Here is a 23,724-nt window from a genome sequence, read left to right as displayed (position 1 = left end):
ATGTTTCGGAGGTCCGTGTTTGCTCTGCTCTTATTTTGTATATTTGTTTAATGGACGTTGAGATTGAATACTGTTCGTTATTTCCATATCCTTCTTCATGCTGCCATTTAATCTTTCAAACTTAAAAAAAAAAGTTCTATACTTTTGAATTAAAAATTTCAAAATCTAGAGGAGTCTTCCCAATACCTATCTATTTATGACTGAAGGTATGTAAATCACCAGAGTTGCTGTACTGCACCATTTGAATAAAAGTCATATCCACAGTCTTGACTTTTTTCCCTAAACCTTATTTCAAAACATAAATTATTCCAACCAGTCTTTATCTATGCAGTGAAAAGATTTTTACAGGCTTCTAAGGTATTACATAGTAATAGTCTTTAAACATCTTTGAACATAGTGCATATGATTTACATTTCAATTCTTTCCAAAGAATATGCCACCCAGTAAAGCTGATATAAAGTCTCTAGTTTATCACAAAATGTTAAAAGTCACAACAACTAAATTTTACCCAGGTGAAAAATGATCCAAAAATCTTTAGAAAATCTCCGAATCTTTCTTTACTTATGATGTGAATTTAGCAGGTTACAAATTATTGTCAAAGGTAGTTATCTCAATAATCTCATGCTTTGACCCTGACAAAGTGTCCTATAAAACTAAGTGTATTACTCTAACCTGTTCTGTGTAGTAAGCATGAAGTCTAATGGTTGATAGAAATATTCAAGGTATTATTGCATCACAGATCAGGGGACACATACATCTTTATGGGGGTCCTATTGAGTCCTATTAAATTCAAAATAGGACACACACACACATACACAAACAAAATGTATTTACAGTTCCAGGAAAGTAATAATTACACCAAAGCTAGCTTTTAACCATCTGTGTAATTTGTTAGGGGTTGTAGAAATAGGATGAAAAATAAAGGATCCAATGTATAAGAATCATACATAACATCTGTCTTCAACATGAATTGGTAAAAATAAAAGTTACATTTAGATATTTTGAAGTCTGGGAATTAGTTTTTTTGAATATCTCATACTATAAGAAAATCACAATATCAATTCTAGGATTTGATTAGACCTCATTTTGTTAAATGACTGCAATTTATCTATTGTTGTGTATGACAGAATATGAAAGATATGAAGGGGAGAGTTTTTGACCCTTTTTTTCCCTTCATCATAGTTTAAAATATATATTATACCGGTCTTTATCTATGTTGTGAATATAGGATTTTTGCAGAAACCCTAGGTATTACATAGTAATAGTCATATAAACACCCTTGAACATTGTACATTTGATTAACATTTAAATCCTTTCCTATGAATTTGCACCTAATTTTTATAAAGTCTATAAGTTATCACACAATGTTGAAGTTATTGCATTACAAGACTCATATCAGTAATCTCAGTAACTAACTTTTACCCAGGAGTAAATGATCCCAAAAAAATCTATAGAAAATCTCCTATTCATTCTTTACTTATGATGTGAAGTTTAAAAGTTACAAATTATTGTCAAAGAAGTCATCTCAATCTTATGCTTTGACCTTGACAAAGTGTCCTAAACAACAAAGTGTATTCATACAACCATTCTATATGTAATAAGTATGTACAATATGATATGATAAAGATATTGAAGATATTATCAAACCACAGATTATGGGACACTTGCATCTTTATTGGGGGTCTTATTGAGACCTATTAAATTCAAAATTAAACATGATATATACACAAACAAAATGTATTTACAGTTCCAGGAAAGTAATAATTACACCAAATCCAGCTTTTAAACATCTGTGTAATTTCTAGGGGGTTGTAGAAATAAGATGAAAAATAAAGGATCCAATGTATAAAAATCATACATAACAACAGTCTTCAACATGAATTGGTAAAAATAAAAGTTACATTTAGATACTTTGGGGTCAGTGAGAATTAGTATTTAAAGAGCTCATACTATCAGAAAATCATATTTTCAATACTTGATTTGACTAGATCTCAGTCTGATAAATAAATACACTTTATCCATAGTCAGTGTCTGACAGTAAAAGATACAATCCTGGGTCCTTTCTTTGTCATCCTGTAAATCACAGTCTATGACCGTACTTAAATTGGTTGGAAATCATATTTATCTATGTGCTTCTTAAATCCTCCATCCTGTTTGATTTTCTTGTTTCAGTGTTTTAAGAGAGGATATTCTGTTAGTCTTTGCATAATCTGATAGTCTTTCACCATGCTTCTTAAATCCTCCATCCACCTCCTGTTTGATTTTCTTGTTTCAGTGTTCCAAGAGAGGATATCCTGTTAGTCTTTGCATAATCTGATAGTCTTTCACCATTCTGAGAGTAGACATAGATCATTTCCATAAGCCCTCACTAGAATATCCTTGAAAATAAAAAATAATGTCTTAGTTGAAAAAAAAAATTTGTTATTTAATATAAGCTTGATGGAATTTTAAATATAGACAAAAAGGGGTATAAATACAAGGTGTAATATCAGATTTTGACTTTTCATATTAACCATGGGTAACACCTCCAGTAAAGAAAAGAGTAAAGGAATGAGTAAAATTCAGTTTGAAAAGAGAGTTCTTTCAGAGAAAGATGTAGACAGAGGAATACCAGTTAAAATAAAAAAAAGATAGCATTATTGAGATCATTTCTCAAGAAGAATATAACCAATTATGTCCAGAAAAGGGTGATCCTAATGTTGTCAGAGATTACATAGAAAGATCCTTGATTGCAGAAGAAGCTAATGAAGAATATAACCATTTATTACCAAAAGAAGGTAAGAATTACTATTACAAAATTATGTATTCTGATAAGAAAGTTTTCACTTTCATTTGTTGTGCTTTTGACCATTTTAATTGACCTTATGGTCAAGATTGTGATATATACACTCTGATAATCATTTATGATGTCTCCATGATGTTTACCTCAAAAGTTTGAATCAGGGTATTTGTGTTCAAAGAGCTGAAGAAACTATACAGACAGATCTATAATGATTTTGGAAGCATGCATATTAATGAGGGTAAAGGAGATATGACACTAGATTATTAAAAAGAAAAAGAACACAAACTCATAGAAATGATATTGAAAGTACCTTAAATGAATAAAGTGTCATGCTCCAAGGTATTATTTTTATAAACAGGAGAAGGGTTACAACAGTCCCATGCACTCATAAGAAGATCTTGGGTAATAGAAACACCAGGAAATTTTAATTCCAAACAATCAGATCATCTTACATCAGTTATAAGGTTACAGACTTTATACATATATCTTTTCTGGTCATCCTAATGAACCACATTATAGTATTCTTTCCCTGTGATATAATGTTAATATTAAATGGAAAATTCAGAATTCACCAGCAATTGAAGTGAAAACTTGCTATCTTTACCAACTATGCTATTAAGGAAACTGGGGGTTAACAAATTAGCCATATTTAACTTATTCTATAGATATGCTATCTTCAGCTGTTAACTATCATTTGGCAAAGAAGAATTTCATACATTTTAGTTTTAAAAATTGATCATGCATTTTTGTATATATTTATTTCTTTTCTTTTTCTTCTAAAGGAGATCAATATAGTCTAAACATGACCATGACCACCAAGCCCTGTTTATTTTAAAAATCATATATCATTTACTTATCAATTCCAAAATATAAACATGCATATGTAACAAATAAATAAATAAATAAATAAATAAAAGTTACAATTGTATCTCATTGAAACTTTACCTTCAAGTTTGTGTGTTTCTATGTTGATTGACAAACTGTGTATTTCCAAAGGAAGACCAGCAGCCAGGCTTCACTTCATAGAGAATGGATTATAGATGGTTAGGAACAAAACATATCTTCCAGGTTGAGGACTGCAGAAAATAAAACCCATTTTTGTTATTATGATTTAAATTACATGAGACAATGCCTCTTATAAATGTAATGCAAAATAATATCTCTTTTATATATGGATTCCTATACTCTAATCAATCATATTAAATGTCATTTTTGTAAAATGTATTTTGTAAGACAGATTTATTTAGGATAAGACTTTAAATGTCGACATGAATAGCACGCCATACTTTAACCACATGTAAAAACATTCTCTCAAATTATGCAGAACTGGGTTATTTAGCATAGCTGACATTAAACATATAGGTGAGCGATAACATAATCACAATCATAAACAATGTGAAACAACTTTAAAAAACGACCTACACTGTGGATTACAAGCCTTTTTCACTGGGGTAAAATCTTGCCGAGTTTCGACATGGCCGCCGAACCCGAACCCGACTGTATAAAGATGAAGTCATAAATTCCATATTGATGACTGTAGAATATGACAGAGTACTGCATGAAACAATGCATGTTTAAATAAAACATGTAATGTGAAAGAAGATCATGAAAATATTTGTTTTTAATCTCAAAAATTGTTTTTAACATTAACTCCAGATGAGAAAAGTTCATCATATGTTATATATATCTTAAGAAAATAAAAAAAGCACAATTACTGTATTAATATCACAAATAAAATTATTATCAAATTAATTATTTAGACACTAAAAGACTTTTTATTAACAGCAGATTCAATTTTGTTTAATAAATGTAAGTACTGCATGCAGAAAAATATATATATATTTTTTTTAGCATCATCACAGTACAACATGTAGTCCTTCATTTTTTGAAAAGCTCATTACCAAGAAACAAAAGTGAAAATGAAAATATATGCATTCCATATATCACACATACTTAGAATCAAAACAAAAGTAATTGACTTAGAATAAATCTTTTGTAAATTCCTGCTTTTCTCTTATTAGATTCCTAATATCTCTTTGATCACCATTTAGTAAGTCTGAATTCCATGGTAACATACATAATGAATTATGAAATGATATCATGATTTATACAAAAGGACTTAATAATATTCTGAAGATCCCTTAATCATGTGTTAATATATTTTAGGTTAAATAAGGGTGTTCTTATATGAATGTAAGTTAGAGACAACAGATCATATAAGTATTACACAGTAATTAAATTAACCATATAATCATACTTAAATGCAAAGATGAACTTCATAGGAAATGTAAACAATTAAAAAAAAACAAGACAAACTTACCAGAGATATCCAACTATATGCTCAATAAGCCTATCCATTAAATAATCCAGTGAAATAACATCTCAGCTGATCCTGAAAAAATCATACAATACAGTGATACACAATTAACCTCATTTTACAATGTAAGTAAAGCAATAATTTACAGACAAAAAAGATAGAAATGTAAAAAGATACCATGTATTTTACCAAAATTAAGTGAATATTTTTCCGATTGAAACTCAATCATAGAATGACCCATCATAGAAATATTAAATGCACTCTGAGTTACATGCAGGTTATATAACTGTAAATCACATGAAATGAGGATAAATACAGTATTTAAATTCAAAATAGAACTTTACATATAAATCATGGTTAAATACAAAGATGACCTTCATAGGAAATGTAAACAAAAATAATCCCCCAGGGGATGCACTCAGTTGACCCGGTCATCCAGCCGGCTTCCGGCTAGGACATTTCTGGCTAGCCCACTTCCGCTTCCGCTAGGGCCCACTTCCGCTAGACCACTTAGGGTTAAACCACTTCTGCTTCCGCTAGCCCACTTCCGGTTATGACGTCATTTCCACCCACTTCCGGTTAAACCACTTCCGGTTATGACGTCACTTCCGGGCTAGCTAGACCGCTTATACTACTCACGGGGGTAAGCCCTTGTGAAATGGTATTTGGGCGATCAGTCACACTCCCAGTAGATTTAGTACTCGGCAGAGTAGACCCTGAAAAATATGAATCAAATTTAAGTTCAGAATACGCCCAAAATCTATCAGATAAGCTAAATAAAATACATCATTTTGCCCAAAATAAATTGAGCATATCTTTTGATAATATGTTACGGGATTACAATGCAAAAATTCACCAAAATCTCTATAACCCAGGAGATGCTGTATGGGTCTTTTTCCCAAATCAAAATATGGGACTCCACAAAAAGTTATCTCTTAAATGGAAGGGACCATATTCTACAAAGAATAATTGATGTTCTGTACAGAATAGGGAAACATGCAAAGCATAAGGGGGATATTATCCACCACAATAGATTAAAACCATATCTGGGATCAAATGAGCCCACGTGGTTCCAATCTCATGCATAGACTCCCTCCTTCAAAATATAAATGGGATATTTGTAAAATCATACAAATAGATAATTCCCATAAAGTTAAATATTTATATTATTTCGTTTATCAGGTGCAACGCTTCAAATGTCTGCTTTGCGATGGGAAGGAATTTAGTCAACTCGTCCGCGTGGAAAGACATATGACAAGTTGCCATTCTGGGTTCGTCTTTAAATGCAGCATCTGTGAGATGCATCTCAGCAGAAGGGACATCAAACATAACTGTCCGAATTATACCCTGCATATTATCAAGAAATCAACGGGTACTTACACAGATGAGTAAAAGAAAGAGTTTGAGAAGTTTCAGAAAGAGAGGGGAAAGCATGTTGCTCCGCACATGAAGGAGGTTAAGCCCAACATGTATAACAGCGGCAAAGGGATGAAAAGAACTCTGTTGATTGATGCTCCTAGCAATGTTAAAGCCAGAAAAGTGACACAGCAGCCTCAGAAACTTAGACCCATACCTACCACCGCAAAGAGCTCACCCATCACTGAAACGCTAAAAGCTAATCCCGCTCCAGTTATCACAAAACCAAACGGCTCGACTATGGCAGAAGTCCAGAAAGCCACATCTCCAATCCCTGATAAGAGCAGTACGACTCCAAAAGAACCTACCCAAGTTGCATCCGGGGATGCCGCTCCCCCTTCCAACACACAACTGCCATCAAAGGTACGACACGTCTCGGGCTTGTCATCTTGCTCAAGTACCTCGACGTCGTCATCTTCATCATCCTCGTCATCAGGATCATCCCAGCCCGAAAAAGCCATTTCGCTGGGTGATCCGGACACGTATACTATTCCAGAGGTGAAGGATGCACCAGAGTACCACCCAACTGATAGGTTACAAACAGTACTACAATGGATTCAGACTGCACAACAAGAGAGACTCGTCCTCAACGTTGGAGGAAAAAAATTTGAGACTAGCAACCTCACACTTCAGAGTAATCCAGACGCTCTCCTAGCCGCTCTTGTCTCGAAAGACTCCCCGGTGAAGCCGTATACCAAGGACCATGCCCCAGTCTTCTTCATTGACAGAAACCCTAGGTTTTTCGATTTTGTGTTAGATTTCTTGCGCGATCCCTCTCAGGTGGAGTACATCCTACACATGGAAAATGCAATTCTTAAACAAATATACGTAGAAGCGAGTTACTACCGCCTTGAAGGCCTCTGCACAGCGATAAAGAAGAGGAATCAACTGCTAATGCAAAGAGCCTCATTATGGGACGTTTGACTGTGTAAGTGATATGAGAATATATGTAGTTTGGACAATATAACATCTTGAACATGACTAGAATGAACTGTGATAAATGAAAGCCCGACTGTGATACATGTTTATAGAGAAATTGTTGTTAATATCATTCTGTTTAAATTCATTTTTGTTACCTAATGTATCTTTGTTGACTGTGGAATGTTATGTATGTATATATTCATATTATTCATTATTATACCCCCCGCTTGAAAAGTGGGAGGGTATATAGTGATCGGGATTTCCGTCCGTCTGTACGTCTGTCCGTCCGTCCGTCTGTCTGTCCGTCCGTCTGTCCGTCTGTTACGCTTTATCTCTTATCCGCAACTCCTCTTATACTACTGAGTGAAATTTAATGAAACTTTCACAAAATCTTTAATACATATTGCCATTGTGCACCTCCTATTTTACTTTTTTATTCGACACATATTTAAGGTTTCCCATAGCAAAACATGGACATTGCCATTATATGTTTACCTATGACGCCAAATAGAAGCTTCTAGATAACATTTGATGGGACGAGTTATTCCTCTTTACACATTACCGTAAAACAATATATAGCAAAACATGGACATTATGGGAGGCGGGGGGTATCATTTAGTGAGCTCATTGCTCACAGTACCTCTAGTTTATTTAATGCCAAATGAATTATTGACTCCCATTGAATCGTTGTAAGTCGTTTTTTGTTCCAAAAACTAAGGGAAACAAGCACTTGTACATACCTTTAAATATTCCCTGAAGTATAAAACCATTCAAGGACGAATGTTTTTCACATGGGAGGGTGCCGTGTTACGGTTCCGTAATTTTTCCCGTTCCTATAAGTAATATTTTCTGTGGAAAGACATAGTACAAGTTAAACAAAAACTCCATGCAATATACTAGACTATAAAACGACAAATTGTGTTCCGTTAATTGTATGTTTAATTCCATTAACAATTGTATATTTACCAAGTGTAAAATTTGGGACGAGGTCGGTAATTAGTGACACCCGAAATTCCTCGATATCTTGCACTCCCAAGTCACACTTATAATGTTCATTATTGTTTTGTTTATGCTTGTATAAGTCCATCAGCGACAAGTATTATGAATGTTTCCCTCGGTAATTATCCGCGCCCTAGGGTGCGTGTTTCCTTTCGTCGAATTCATCGGCATGGCAGCATAACATGGCTTCTTTGCTCTAACAAAGATGGCGGGTATTTTCACTCTGCCGTGACGTCACGACAATCGAGCCCGTCGTCAATATAAACCAGAGCAAATAGTCTGTACTTCACTTCGACTGCTAGAATCATATCGCCAGCATATCTGGGAGTGATAGTCGATGGGTAATTAATATTACATAATTTATTAATTTTTGGGAGCTGATGAATTTTGTGACATACTCAGTATTTTATTATTACTTTTTACTATTTATATTGAATTGGTCTTTGGGAGAAAATTAGTGGGAGGTAAAATAACTCTCCCATAGCTATATCTGATTATAATATAATTGTATTGCAAAGAACCCCCAATAGTTTTGGGAAGAGATAAATAATGTTTATGCTTTTGTAAATTTATATATTATTCCCTAAAACATAAATCTCCCATTTAAGAATATTTTATTCCCATTCTGGGAGGGAAATCATATTTCTACGGGAGTAAGAAATAGGGATAAACATTCAAAGAGATCGTGCAAATTAAATTTAACAAGCAAAAATAAATTCTTATAAACTTAAGTACTGACTCATAGTTATTTGTCCAATATAGAGAATTGGGAGACCCACAAGTTGTCTCAAGGGAGAAAACCCCTGAACTGCAACAAACATTTGAACATTTTCAGCTTCTTCTCTGAAAACACTAAACCAATTTCAACCAAATTTGGTACACATTGTCTATGGGTGAAGGGGAACAATAGTTGTGAAATTTATGTTCCCCGCCCCCTGGGGCCCGAGGGGTGGGACCAAAACCACTAAAATTAATGAAATCTTTAAAAATCTTCTTTACTCCTGGAGATCAAGCAGTCAAACTGTTTGTATGAATATAATGAGCATCGAGTCCTCTAACAAAATTGTGAAAATCATGGCCCTAGGGTCAGGGGTTCTAGTGCTAGGGTGGGGCCACATAGGTTATATAGTGAAAATGCATTATTTCTTTGAAAGTCTTCTTTGCTTCTGGGTATCAAATAAACTATAAGCACATAGTTATGATGAGCAAGAGTGCCTCTTCCAAAATTGTGAATGTCGTAGTCCCAGGGTCAGGGGTTCTGATGTAAGGCGGGGCTCTATCGATTATAGATTGAAAATGCATTAATTCTTTGAAAATCTTCGTCTCTGCTCCTGGGTATTAAATAAACTAAGAATATAGTTATGAAGAGCAAGAGTGCCTCTTCCAAAATTGTGAATTTTATGGCTCCAGGGTCAGGGGTTCTGATGTTTGGGCGGGGCTCTATTGATTACAAGTATATAGTGAAAATGCATAAATTCTTTGAATATCAAGTTCTCTGCTCCTGGGTATTAAATAAATTATGAACATACTTATGAAGAGCAAGAGTGCCTCTTCCAAAATTGTGAATTTTATGGCTCCAGGGTCAGGGGTTCTGGTGTTCGGGCGGGTCTCTATGATTCTCAGGTGAGCTATAAGGCCCCCGAGGGCCTCTTGTTGCAGTTTCGTTTATCTGTGTTGTTAATTTGTATACTGCACTGACCTGTACAACAACAACCGCTGATAAAGGAAACAGAGCGGCGACTAGGGAGAGGTGTACTTGAGAAGGATGTAGTTTGTCGTAACAATGATGCCAGTATAATAAAGCATATGTTTTCTCAAAATGCTGAAAACATTCAAGGTATGTTTACTGTTACAGATTTGAAACACAAATATGTCTTTTTAATAGACCCAAGTTTGTGGAAGTAAAGATATAATAGAAGTAATAACATTGATATTATTTTTGTTCCAATTTTGTTTAGATGAAGATGATGTGATCTTAGTTGATAGAGGGTTTAGAGATGCAGTAACCTTTATGGAAGATATTGGATTGAAAGTCCACATACCATTCTATCTGAAAAGGGGAGAAAAGCAACATACAACTACGGAAACCAACTTCTCAAGAATGGTCACAAAAGTTAGATGGGTATAGTAGAGTTTTACGGCAGGCTTAAACAGTGGAGACTACTGGACAAAGTTATTCCTAACAAGCTACTTCCACAGGTTGGGGATTTTGTTAGAATTGTCTGTGCACTATGTAACTGTTTCAGGCCTTGTCTTGGATCCATGGATCCTGAAACTGAAAGTGTGGCCATCAAAATGCTAGAAAGATCACAGAAGTCCAATGAAGTCCAGGTTCTTGTTCAAGAAAACAAGCTGTTGACTCGCCGTGCTGTGTACACAGCTATTGATGCCTCTTCTGAGCTTGATCATGTTGATGATTTCCCTGTCCTTTCACTTGATGACTTTCGCTCTCTGACATTAGGAATTTATCAAGTAAAACATGCAGAGAATTGCACACGAGAACATCTGAAAGATGATTGATTGATTGTATACTGTTTAACGTCCCTCTCCAGTATATTTCACTGATATGGAGACGTCACCATTGCCGGTGAAGGGCTTCAAATTTAGGCCTATGCTCGGCACTTACGGCCTTTGAGCAGGGAAGGATCTTTATCGTGCCACACCTATTGTGACAAGGGGCCTCGATTTATACGGTCTCATCCTAAGGATCGCCCCATTTAGTCGCCTTTTACGACAAGCAAGGGGGTACTGAGGACCTATTCTAACCCGGATCCCATTAGTCTTTGAAGTTTTTATAAAAATTCAAATGGTGGGACTTTCTAATGATTAAGTAACATGATCAACACCTAATTTCACCACTTCGTTCACTCTAAATAAGACAAAAATACCATTGTAAATGCTCATAAGCAGAAAAACACAAAGCAACACATAAATAATTTTTGACAACAAACACAAAGTGATGGGCTTTCTAATAGCTTAGATAGATCAGTCAATGCTGAAACCTACTAATGAATCGACTGGATTTTGCCAGGAATGTAAATTGACCAGAAAACTTAATGCTGAAAAATAGCAACTGGCAGTAAAAAAAAAAAGCTAGTCAACTTTTTGAAAGATAAGCTTTCAAATTTATTACATGATCTACTGGAGGAGGCCAAACTTGCTGAAATGCTGATTCTAGTTTATTGCCATCCCTACCAATACACTCTAGCTGTTTTTTGAGAAACACTGGCCTGCAGGAGAAGGCTGTTTATTAACAGTCCAGAACTCCAAAGGAACCATGAAGGGATGTGAATTTGAATATAACCCCTACTAGATTTCAGACTTTGTTTACCGTTTCTATTTAAAGTTCTATTTACAATGTGATCATTTTAATCTCTAACATCTAAATAATAAATAAGACATATAAGTCAATATATTTTGAATATTTCATCAAGTCAGAAGAAACCAGCCAAGAATCCTACCTTAAGCAAATTTTCTGAATTGATAGGATACATTATAACACAAATGTGACATATATAATTAATGTGAAATAGGTCTAAAAGGTCCGGGGTTCTATAAGGGGGGGGGGGGGTACTGTCCTCAAGCACCTGTGGTGAAAAGGACTTAATTGTTAAATAATCTCTTCAGTTTCTGGATATTAAACACATGAACCTTGTCCATAGTATGATGAAGAAGGGTACCTCTTTCAAAGTTGTGAATTTAAATGCGCCTGGCCCAAGGGATCTTGTATTTCAAAGTTGTGAATTTAAATGCGCCTGGCCCAAGGGATCTTGTATTTAGGCGGGACTCTACTTATAATATCGTAAAACTGCATTCATTCTACGAAAATATTTCCCTCTGCACTTTCTTTGATTGTATGTTGTTTTATGTGCCGTACGAGAAGATTTTAATTATATATAAACGCTACCATACACCGACAAAGGGCTTCGAATTTTTACTCCACACTTTCAACCATTGTTTATCATGTCAACACCTGCCGTGACACAGGGCCTTTGTTTGTAAGGCCCAAAACTTTCATTTCAAGGTGCTAAGCCCATAGCGAAGAAACACTTGCTGTGGCCTTCAACTTGACATTTAGATATATCGACGACGTATTGTCAATTAACAACTTATGGTAATTTCCATTTCTACGTCGATACGATATATCCTGGTGAGCTTGAGATATACAAAATATCACACTGCTGTTTTGATCTCTGCTCTGGTATCAGCTCGAACGGTTGGTATCGGCCGAAGCCGGGGAGGGCGCGGGCCGATATTATCCGAGGGCTGATACCAGGGACGAGATCAAAACAGTGGTGTGATGTTGTTTCTATCATATATCTAAAACCAAAGTGTAACGAGACCCGATCTTGGGTGTTACAAAAATTATGTGGGTCCTCTTATTCCTGAGATTTACCTTAATCAATCAACAAGATTTGTTTATCTTTTAAAAATGAATTTATTCAAACAATAAAAACAAACGATTTATGATTAATCAAATACAAAGTATACTTATGGATAATGGGTCAGGATACACAACAATTAGCTGATTGGGTTATCCAATATTAGTAATGAGTCAGTACGTTGGGTAATCAGCTGGTTCAGGTTGGGTTAGGGTATGTAATAGTCAGCTGATTGGTTTACCCAATATTAGTAATCGGTTAGTACGTTCAACTAGTTCAGGTTGGGCTAGGATGTACTAGTCAACTGATTGGATTACCCAAAAATAGTAATGGGTTAAAATACGTTCAGGTTTGGCTAGGATGTAATAGTCAGCTGATTGGGTTACCCAATATTGGTAATGGGTTGGTATATTCAGCTAGTTCAGGTTGAGTTACCCACAAATTAATATTGGGTAAGGACAAACAATAATCTATTGTTTGGGTTACCCAAGGATTGATATTGGGTCAGGGCATACAATAATCAACAGATTGGGTTACTCATAGATCGTTTTACCCAATGTGAGTGGCATCAGATTCTTACCCAATTATAGTACAAGTTCACAACATATTAAATACATACGTTGGGTATATGTAATGGATATATGCCGAATACTGTTCTATATGTAAAATTATCAGACTGTTTGAGGCCCGTTAGGGCCGAAAACTGTCTGATAATTTTACATATAGAATAGTATGAGGCATATATCTTACTTAAAACATTGCCATTTAAATGTCCAAAAGTTACCTGGAGGAGTCCGATAATAACACAATGGGAGTTCGGGCATCCATTGTTTTCTACCCGTCTAATAAGTAGACAAAAGAAATGAGACAGTAAAAACAGTGAGTGAACTTTTGTTTCGTTTCATTCATTCAATGGCAGTCGTTTAGCTCGGCAGGGCAGGGGTCGGGTGGTGAATGATTTCTTTTTTATTTTGGAACGTTTTTATTTATCATGTTTATTTTGTGCATAAATTGATCGATACAGATTTCATTTTTGGTGATATTATTACCATCGCCATGGAAAGTAAAAATGCGGAATTTTATCCTGGAGTTTGAGTTTATATAATGGAAATTCTCAGGTTTTTAAGTGCAGTCACCTGGAAACAATCCTTTATAAAATTATAAAAAGATTTGCCGATTATTTCTCAGAAATGGATTTAAATTCGCTTATTCAAAGTGCTGTTTCAAAAAACTTTTAAAAGATGGGAAGTATTAATTTTGAGGAAGGTTTTAACTCATTTTTTCATGGATTTGCTATTATTTAGCAACTGAATTTCCTTGCGATTGCTATCCCTTATTTTTTTTTCCTAACATTTTTTTTTTTTTTTTTTTTGGTTTTTGACAAACATGTACATGATGTACATGATGTATTTAATCTTTATTTCACTCTTCTTTTGTTTTTTAAATACCGTCCGATTTTGTTATCATTGCCGTCCGATAATATATTATCAGACTGGTAATTATTATTATCGGACGGCTACAGGTAAATTTTTAGACTGCAAGAACAAAGGCATGACGTCACAGCAATGTTTTAATTACCATTCGTTAGGGCTGGTTAGCAGTCATAATTTACGGTCTGGTCATGGATGAGCTGTGGACACAATTGTCTTGTATCGTTCAAAACCCATCTTTATATACCTTTTTGTAAATCGGTGCGAATAACTTCTCGAGCGAATAACAAACGGTACCGTTTGCTTTGGCGCCATGACTGTGAAGTTCAACTTTCGCACTAATTGTATAAGTAAAGGCTTTTAGCATTATGGTGGGGGGAAATTGGATAAGTTGTTGTTTTGGGATTTGTATTGAAAACGATGCTGGGATAAATTTGGGTAATTTAGTAGATTAACAATGATAGAGGGCCATTTGTTATTACGATCTATGGAGGAAATATGGGTTTGTACAATGCAATCAAAAGCTGATCAACAAGTAAACATATATTATGACTTATAAAACACATTTTAACATATGTGGATTGGTGATATTCTCATGATATCTGTAAATAAAGTTATGATACATAGGTTAAACATTCATAGGTATAAATTTAGGTGGTCCAATCTTGTGGTTTAGTTTGGTCATTGGGAAATCCGTACAAATGAAAAGAACAAATATTTAGATAATTTTCGATTAAAGAGTTTATTTAATTTTGTCGTTTCTTTATTTTGATGTTCCTGGAGATGTTGCTTGACGGTGAATTATCATGTAGAGGATGATTTGCCTGGTTTGGTCATTAAAAAGAATGGTCCTTGTGTTTTGAAACATTTCATTTTGAAGCACATTAGATAACAAAGATTAAAAGGTCCCAAACTTAAAAACATTCTACTTTCACTTTGGATCGAACCGGGGTTTCAACTTCTTCAACGAATCGTTAAAATTTATAAGTCTGATATTTATGGCAACTGCTTGTTTTGTTTACAATACATATATGAAATTCAAAATGGCATTTAAAATGAAAACTTTGTATTGTCTTCCTGTCAAAGCAAATAAACATCCATTTTTTTTCAAAACATGATTTGTTGCTGTCCTAGAAGTAAACAAGAGTTACCTCTCTTACGTCACAAGTGCTACGAATTGGTGCACTTTTCAAAACAATTTTCTTCTAGTATAAATAAATAATTTTAAAAGATTCTAGTTAAATTTTCTCGATATATGTAAGGTTTTCTTTAATACTTAAATATGAATTTTACTCTTAGATCACACAAATTAAATAGAAATAATGATTTGAAATTAGATGGCGAGACAGTCCCTTGACAACGGGCCGAGACAGAGATATCTCAGCCCTGAGGGCGAGACAGCCCTAGTTCCGAGGCGCTGTCTCACCTAGTCCAAAACGCATGTATCAGGGCTGATACACTACTAGGTATATGATATAAAAGACACCACAGAGTCTGACACATCTATTTCATACTTGGATATTTTACTTGAAAAGGACGTTAATGGTAAAGCTAACAACAAAGCTATATGATAAACGTGATGACTTTTACTTTTCTATCGCCAACTTCCCTTACTTATGCAGCAATATTCCTTCATCAACTGCATACGTAGTATATATATATCTCAGTTTATTCGATATGCAAGAGCATGCTATACGTATGAACAATTTCTAAAACGAGGTAAATTATTGACATGCAAGTTGATGAAACAAAAACATAAGCATTCTCGTTTAAAGTCATTATTTTGCAAGTTCTATGGTCAATACAATGACCTTGTCAGCAAATACAATTTATCACTGAGTCAAATGCTGACGGACGTTTTTCACATTAATTGTTAGTCCATTACTTGTACACTGAATTGACGACGGATTTTTCCGTTATTTCCCGATCACGACAAGGAGCACATGGCGGGTGTGACCAGTCAGCAGGGGATGCCCACTCCTCCATGGCACCTGATACCACCTCTGATTTTGGAGGTCTGTGATTGCTCTGCTAGCACCTAATTTGTATTGTTTTATGGACTTTTGAGCTTGAATATTGTACTGTTCATGGTAGCTCAGTCGGTAGAGCGCTCGCTCCGTGATCGGGAGGTCGTGAGTTCGTATTTCGACCGCGACTGACCCAGTCGATAAAATGGGTAGCAACTAATCCTTTCCCATGCGCTCGGCACTTTGAAGTAAAAGTTGCAGGTCCTTCGGATGAGACTTTGAAAACCGAGGCCCCGTGTCAGCGGCAGGCGTTGGAACGATAAAGATCCCTCACTGCTCTATGGCCCTGAGCGCCGAGTAAAGGTCAAAATTTGAAGCCCTTCACCGGCATACGGTGCCGTCTCCATACGAGTGAAAAATTCTCGAGAGGGACGTTAAACAATATACAATCAATCAATCAATCTAACTACGTATTTTTTTATCAACTTAGGTCAGTCGCAGCCAATTTTCGAACTCACGACCTTCCGAACACGAAGCGAGCACTCTACCGACTGAGCTACCGTGACGGTCCTACATTGAAGATATTCTTGAACCGCTACACATGTGGGTGACGCGAAGGGTATTGATGGCAAATCTATCTGGTCTGATTAAAGTATCCCCTGATAGTACCTACCTCTCACAATCTTACAGATATCAAGATGAAATGAGATTTATCAATAATTTTCAGGACAAAAATTTCTACATACGCATTTAAATTAAGATTCCACATCAGCATATCACCCCGTTTTGAACTTCAGATTACTTTGAAAAAAGAGAACCACTAGTGAGTAACATTTTATTGCACAAAATTTTTTGTCTCCTTTTCAACTTCCACTATGATATCTCTTAGCATAAGCCAGTCCCGTTGTCTGGAATTTACTATTATCGATAGGCAAATGATATTTTGTAAAGAAATATTTTCGGTCGTGTCTACAAAGCCATCGATAAAAAACCATTGCAATATAAGTTTGTCACACGTATTTGATAATCTTTTTAACTCCTTCCCCGCTGTAAGTAATCCAGAACGTAATTTATCTGTATTTATGTAGCTCCCTGTGCACACTACTATCCTTTTTATAGTTTGAGGAACATGGAAAGACACTGTAATATAACTTCCTGCGTCAAATCCATTTGACCAAAAGAATGTGTGGATATTTTTATCATAAACATTACCCAAACCAAAGTCTTCGAACTGATGCATATCAGTATATAACTTTGCAGGGGGATTAAGGTACTTTGCTTTCAGTATCTCTTTTACTACGTCGCGTCTGTTGTAATAGGAGACGTTGGCGCTTTCACCAGTATCAACGTAAAAGAAAAGAGGTGGCCGATATTGAAGATTTGTCTTATAGCTGGCCACCCGCTCGGCAGGCTGTACACTGTCATATGTATTGAGGATATCTACTGCCATTGTAGGCAAAGAATCTGTGTGAAATAATCGTCCATACAAGGAATTTTCTGAGAAGTGAATTTGGCTCCATTCTGTCTGCAGGGAATCGACATGCTGTTTCAAGATCTTGAAGAAGTGAGGTGTGCAGATAGAACCAGGACGAAGTTCAACAAAATACTTTGAAAGATTTTTAGAATATAGATATAGAAATGATTCATCGATGTTTGACTTTGCATCAAAAGATGATATTGTTTTGTTTGTCTCGTATAGTCTATTGTATGAATCCTCGTCAAAATAAATATCTACCGTAGGCCTGATAACGTGAATCAAGCCCTCGTTGACAAAATCCATGTATCGTCTTTCCAGAACTTCATGCAGAGGAAATTTTGATTGGCCTCTGATAAAGGGAATGTACATGACGACAATGTAATGCGTTCTATCCTGCACAGCCGAGTTTTTGAGAATCGAACTTAAAGTCTCCTGTACTAGGTTCAGTTCACTCTTGTTTGTGCTTCTCAGACGAATTCCAATGGAGAGGTAAACTGAAATTATAAAACCAAGTGTATTTTTATGATATGCAATCAATGTTGTAAAAGTAAACTGATGTACACATGTACGGTAAATATAAGCTTTTCAAAGCATTATTGTTTCCGATTGTGTCGGAAAACGTTTTCTTGTTAATTCCCAAATGTCAAATCTTTTTATGTACATACTGAATTGTCGATGGATTTTCCTCTTATTTCATAACAAAGAGCACACGGCGGGTGTGATCGGTCGGCAGGGGATTCTCACTCCTCCATGACACCTGATTCCACCTCTGATGTTTTATTTGTTATTGGACTTTTGAGCTTGAATACTGTTCGTTATCTCCATATACTCTGTATTTAATGTTATGATAAAGGGTGATGGTTCTCATCGCAAATCACGTCATGCACTTGGCTCCTCACGGGACTTGTTTTGTCTTAAGATCTAAGTCATGAGAGAAAGTGGTTTTCTATGGTGTTGAAGTAAAAATCTGTTCGTTTGTATGTTATCTAACGACCTGCACTCCTAAACAGTTAGGTCTTTATCGTAACAACACTTCAATTTTTATGGTTTCATCCGAAGGATCGGTTTCCAAGTCCAGCTGTGGGATTCGAACCAACGACGTAAGGATACTTGCGTAGCAAATGCTTGCTTAATGTATCAACGCGAAAGACAAGTGACTTTCACATCGTATGCCAGGTGCTCCTCTGATTACAAAACATGACTCCTTATACATCACCAAGTACATATCCTATCATGTATAATTTAAGTTTATTTTTTGTCCATACTCATTGAAATTTATTTGAACTTGCCGATCAATGAAAGACGGTACTGCTGCCTTAAACTAATCATTGGAATGTATTGGGCATTAAACCAACATCTTCTAATTTGGGAAGTGGTTTGAGTGTCTACTCTAGGGTCGCGAAGGAGTTGATCCTTACCTCACGGGTTCGAATCCCACCGAGGGACGTGAAGACCGGTCCTTTGGACGAGACCCTATAAAGCAAGGTCCCGTGTCGCAGAAGGTGCTGGCAGACAAAATATTTCTCGTTGTTCAATGGCATTAAGTGCCGAAAAGTTGACAAAATTTGAAGCTCCCCACCGGCAAGAGGTGGCTTCTCCATATGAGTGGAAAAATTCTTGAGAGGGTCGTTAAACAACATACATTTAATCTTCGCATGGGGGGGGGGGGGCATAAAAATTAATTAATAATTAATCATTAGTAGGAAGTCACAACAATAGAAACATATGTGGAAAATGCACAGACAACGTCTCTGACGGTTACAAAAGCCAACATGGTTCTTTAACAGACCCTCTGCTCGTCGAAGATATGAAGAGACCGCTGAGTTGTACAAGACTCAACCGTAGGTAACTGCGGAAGAAAATCAATGTGCAAAGTTCGAGTTCTCTCTTTTTCCAGGCTCTGTTTTAAGAGCTCAAGTGACGAGTAGCACTTTGACGTGTGCTCGGTTTAAATATTTCGATTACCCTTTTTAGAAGAAGGAAATCCAAATACATCCACCACACTTTGATCCATGTTAGCAACCAGCTTATACAGCTTGGCCAGCTTAGGGGCCAGTAGAGGAACTCCCTTCGTGATGAACTTCGAAACTGGGACGTCAGCTGTTATATTGGGTTGATCTCGGTGACAACACGATACATTCTAGGCAATGCAAGCAAATATCAGGGTATAATAAACACAATAATTGACAAAAATAAGTACAGTTAATAGACCCTTTGTATTATATTGTAACAACATACGTGGAAATATTCCAACGCGAACATTAATTTAACAACGATATTTGCATGATTAGAACAGGATTTAAGCATTTCTCTCATATGAAATAATTAGCAAAGATGTATCTACCTCAGGAAATTAATTAAATTTTATAAATCTTACATTCGTAGATCTTAAAATTTTACAAAATATTTCTTACCTTTTGAATCAATTTGGAATATCGAGGAACTGAAATGATTTTAAAACAAAACTGACAAAGAAATTGATACATGTATTTGAAGAAATTGTATCATTTATTAAAAGAGTGTTAAATTAAATTACCTGCAGATAAAAATATGAATTGCGTGATGATATAGGCGCTGAGTACCACCATAAACAAGCGAATGAGGCTCGGCAAATTAACCTTAATCCAAATGGCCATTTGCCGAATGGTTAGTCAACTTGGAATACGTGGAAAAGTCTATCGAAACGAGAAGATTTTAAAAAAATAAATGGGAGACAGCCATTGATTCTTTTCCGCCATATAGGTACTATGTAAACAATAAAATGAAAAAAAAGATCAGATTCTTTTTTTTTTTTTATTTTGAAAAGGCAAGATTAAGGTACTTTCAACAGTAATATATGTTTTCTTTGGTAATTAGCATGGGAAGATTTATTTACATACGTTGCATAAAAATACATATAAACGCAGGAATATTTTTTAATGCGATAACAAGGAAATAATACCTCAATTTTTAAACGTGTAAATGATTTTCACAAGTGATTTTGAAATGGTTTTAATTTCCTTATACTAACCCCTTTTGTAATTGAAAACTTGTATTTCAGCATTTCTTGTAAATTCATTTTTTTTGTTTTGGAATACTTAATTTGTTTTTTAAAGATTTGTTTAAAATTGATCATGAATGAATATTAATTGTAAATATTCAAATATTTGAAAAGCCGTTCTTTGCACGGAATACATACATCTATTCTCCATTGACTCGAAATCAATATTGGAATCTTGAATTGGAGGGTTTTTATATACTAGTATAAGCTGATATGATAAGAGCAAAACACTAGAAAGACCAAATCAATAGCATGTTCGCCTGCAAATAACATCATCGATTTCAGCAAAAGGCCAAAGAATACTTTTAGGAGAAGTGATTTAGAAAATTAAATTTTTTTTTTCATTTTGAGTTTGTACAATTATCTTCGAATACCTGTTCAGAAGAGCGTGTTGACGGAGTAGAAAAGTCGATAACCATTTCGTTTAGAAAATTTCCTTCTTAGACTGGTTTCTAGTGCATATTTATTGTTAACAAACATAAATAAAATGAGCAAATGTAAAGTATCACATTTTTATAATGCCGTTTATATTATTATTTTTTCAAGCCAAAGATTAAATATTTAATATTTGTGATGGACTCTTAGGTATAATTGAATTTGACGTCAATTTGATAGAAAATATGGAAACTGCAGAATCAATCCCATTAGGAAGGAGATAAGGAGTGCTTTTCTTCTCGCAAAATTACCGATGGTCGCCGATGGAACGTTAGTTGTCTTAATAATTTGAATCTAGTCTACGCCCTCTTTAACGTTTATAGGTTAAAAATCGACATCGGTAATGAAAAAAATTCAACATGATTGTAGATATCCCTGCATACAACGTAAAAATACCAATAACAACCTTTTTCCCAAGTTAAATTATTTCAAAAAACGAAAAAATGGATGTTCATTTATAGGTAATACACAGTTTGCGAAAAATAGTCTTATTTTCAGTTTAAGTATGAATAAGAATTTCATTGCTTACAAAACATGTTTTTGTCTATGTATTGGAAGGTACTTGTCAGATGGGTGCGTGACAACTTATTCAGATAATAATGATGTACATCACGGTTAACCAAATGTATGACATTTCAGTGCATGTGTGGAAATCAATGAGTCATATATTTTAATTAAGCACAGTTTAAATTTACTCGACATGGACGTACCTTCAGGTATGTCACTCGTCAGCTTTTTAGAAAACTTCACGCAAAACCTCTTACTCCAAAACTATTCATTAAAATTCATTTTTATAACATATTTTAATTCACCAATGTAAACGTTTTAACATTCAACGAAAAAAACTGCTCAAAAAGCTACAAAGAAGCAAGATTTATTAGGGACTACTTCTTTCGGTGGAATGATATTTAGCAGATAATTCTGCAAATCTGCACATTTATTAAATTTTATATCTTGGAACTTTAGCCTCACATACTTTTACTCGGAGAATATTTTCCGTTATGATATTGCTAGGAATATTCAATACAGGTCTTATTTCATACTTTAGAATAAGTTTTACATCTTCCATCAACAAACTTCGCAAAAAATGAAGATATGTAAAATAAGTCAAGATAAAATTTACATCATTTTTCGCCAGAAAATCACAAATTTTGACCAATATTTCAAAATTAACATCGCTGACCCCAACTTTTTCTTTCATTATTTTTAAGTATTCGATAATTGTGACTGTTCAGCACCTACGCCGTAAAAAGCATTTAAGAGAATGTTTTATTGCTTATATAGTTTTTCAATACCCCAAATATGGTTACGTCTGATAAAATATGATAAAGATTGAAGTAATTAACCAAAAAAATAAAATGTAAGTGCAAAAAGGTCAACTAAATTGTACAGTAGATCAGTAAGATGCACACTGACCCACCCCCACCCCCTATTTTCTCTGCGATTTTGCGTAATACTATATGAGTACTTATCTAAAATATACTTCTCAGAAAATCCTTGATTTAACAAATTTCACGAGTGACATACAATAAAAACATTTCGAACTAGATATCATTGAGATGGTAGCCGTTTCAAAGGACCCTGATTTCAGCAATAAACACGAAAATGTAAGATACATGTAGCTGCAAAGGGTTTCACCTTGACCTAGAAACTATTGACAAGGTCACTATACATCCATTGACCAGAGGTACTCTGTGAGTGACATGCGTGCCACATTGGACAAAGGGGAGAGAAGATACCGTAAATCTGGAAATTTTTGCTGTAGATAAATTTTTAGCAAATTTGCGAGTTCATTGCATTCGCAAAAAAATTTTTTCTTAAAAATAATTCAACAATAAGAAAATATAAACGAAGTAGTGGTCATTCGCAAAATTTTGAAACGTAAATATTAATCAACACCATTTTGACCCGAATTCGCAAAATAAAATCGACGTAAAAATTTCCAGATTTACGGTATGCTCCGGAAAAGGATTTTTCATTTAACTCTGCTATGGGTAAAGAAATAAAGGAGTACAAAATAACCAATATCAGGTTCTTTCAACTTGTAAGAATTTCTTCGCATTTGTAATAATATTATTCTACTAACAGAGTATTTTTTATCTTTTTTAATTTCCATTTTGCAATGTTACATGAGTCTACCGCGTGGCGCAGTGGTTTGAGCGTCTGCCCTAGAGTCGCAAAGTAAGAATTGATCCTTAAATGTACGTCTCGGGTTAGACTCTTACTTTGGGAAGTGGAGACCGGTCCTTCGAATGAGACCGTATAAACCGAAGTCTACGTGTTGCAGTAGGTGCTGGCATGAAAAAGATCCCTCACTGGTCAATGGTCGTTTTCGCTGAGTATAGGACAAAATTTGCAGCTCTCTACCGGCAAGTGGTGGCGTCTCCTTATGAGTGAAAAAAATCTCGAGAAGACATAAAACAAGATAAAAACAATGATCCGAGACTTACATTTACATATCCCAAAAAAATGTCATGGAAAGGAACAATAGCTTGTTGGAAGGTACAACGGGTCGTTTTTACTAAATCAAAAACTGAATAAACTGAAAACTCTTAAAA

The 23,724-nt window shown here is 35.1% G+C and overlaps 1 protein-coding gene and 1 long non-coding RNA gene across 2 annotated transcripts; both read right to left on the bottom strand.

The window, feature by feature from the left end:
- Positions 1 to 1,947: 1,947 nt before the first annotated feature.
- LOC134240549 (uncharacterized) lies at positions 1,948 to 5,184 on the bottom strand. The gene is made up of 4 exons (XR_009986466.1): positions 5,103 to 5,184; positions 4,205 to 4,316; positions 3,728 to 3,858; positions 1,948 to 2,378 (listed from the first exon to the last, which is right to left on the bottom strand). It is a non-coding gene; the product is annotated as an uncharacterized LOC134240549 (long non-coding RNA).
- An 11,865-nt stretch (positions 5,185 to 17,049) lies between these two features.
- On the bottom strand, positions 17,050 to 20,356 carry LOC134240552 (alpha-1,3-mannosyl-glycoprotein 4-beta-N-acetylglucosaminyltransferase C-like). The gene is made up of 4 exons (XM_062722642.1): positions 20,228 to 20,356; positions 20,106 to 20,134; positions 19,657 to 19,831; positions 17,050 to 18,185 (listed from the first exon to the last, which is right to left on the bottom strand). Exons 1-4 carry the CDS (start codon positions 20,325 to 20,327, stop codon positions 17,050 to 17,052), a joined length of 1,440 nt encoding a protein of 479 aa, XP_062578626.1. The 5' UTR covers positions 20,328 to 20,356.
- Positions 20,357 to 23,724: the final 3,368 nt, after the last annotated feature.

The sequence above is a fragment of the Saccostrea cucullata genome, unplaced genomic scaffold (genome assembly GCF_032062105.1).
Source record: "Saccostrea cucullata isolate Sc308-1 unplaced genomic scaffold, CSIRO_AGI_Scuc_v1 ctg3365, whole genome shotgun sequence".
Taxonomy (NCBI): Eukaryota; Metazoa; Mollusca; class Bivalvia; order Ostreida; family Ostreidae; genus Saccostrea; species Saccostrea cuccullata.
This window is presented reverse-complemented; position numbering and strand designations above follow the sequence as displayed.

Excerpts from the sequence above, each read along its gene's own strand:
- LOC134240552 (XM_062722642.1), bottom strand. The coding sequence starts at position 20,327 with ATGGCCATTTGGATTAAGGTTAATTTGCCGAGCCTCATTCGCTTGTTT. Across the intron at positions 20,135-20,227 it reads ATTCATATTTTTATCTGCAG|TTCCTCGATATTCCAAATTG; the intron begins GTAATTTAATTT and ends AAATCATTTCAG. Across the intron at positions 18,186-19,656 it reads ATTTCCTTCTTCTAAAAAGG|TTTACCTCTCCATTGGAATT; the intron begins GTAATCGAAATA and ends TTATAATTTCAG.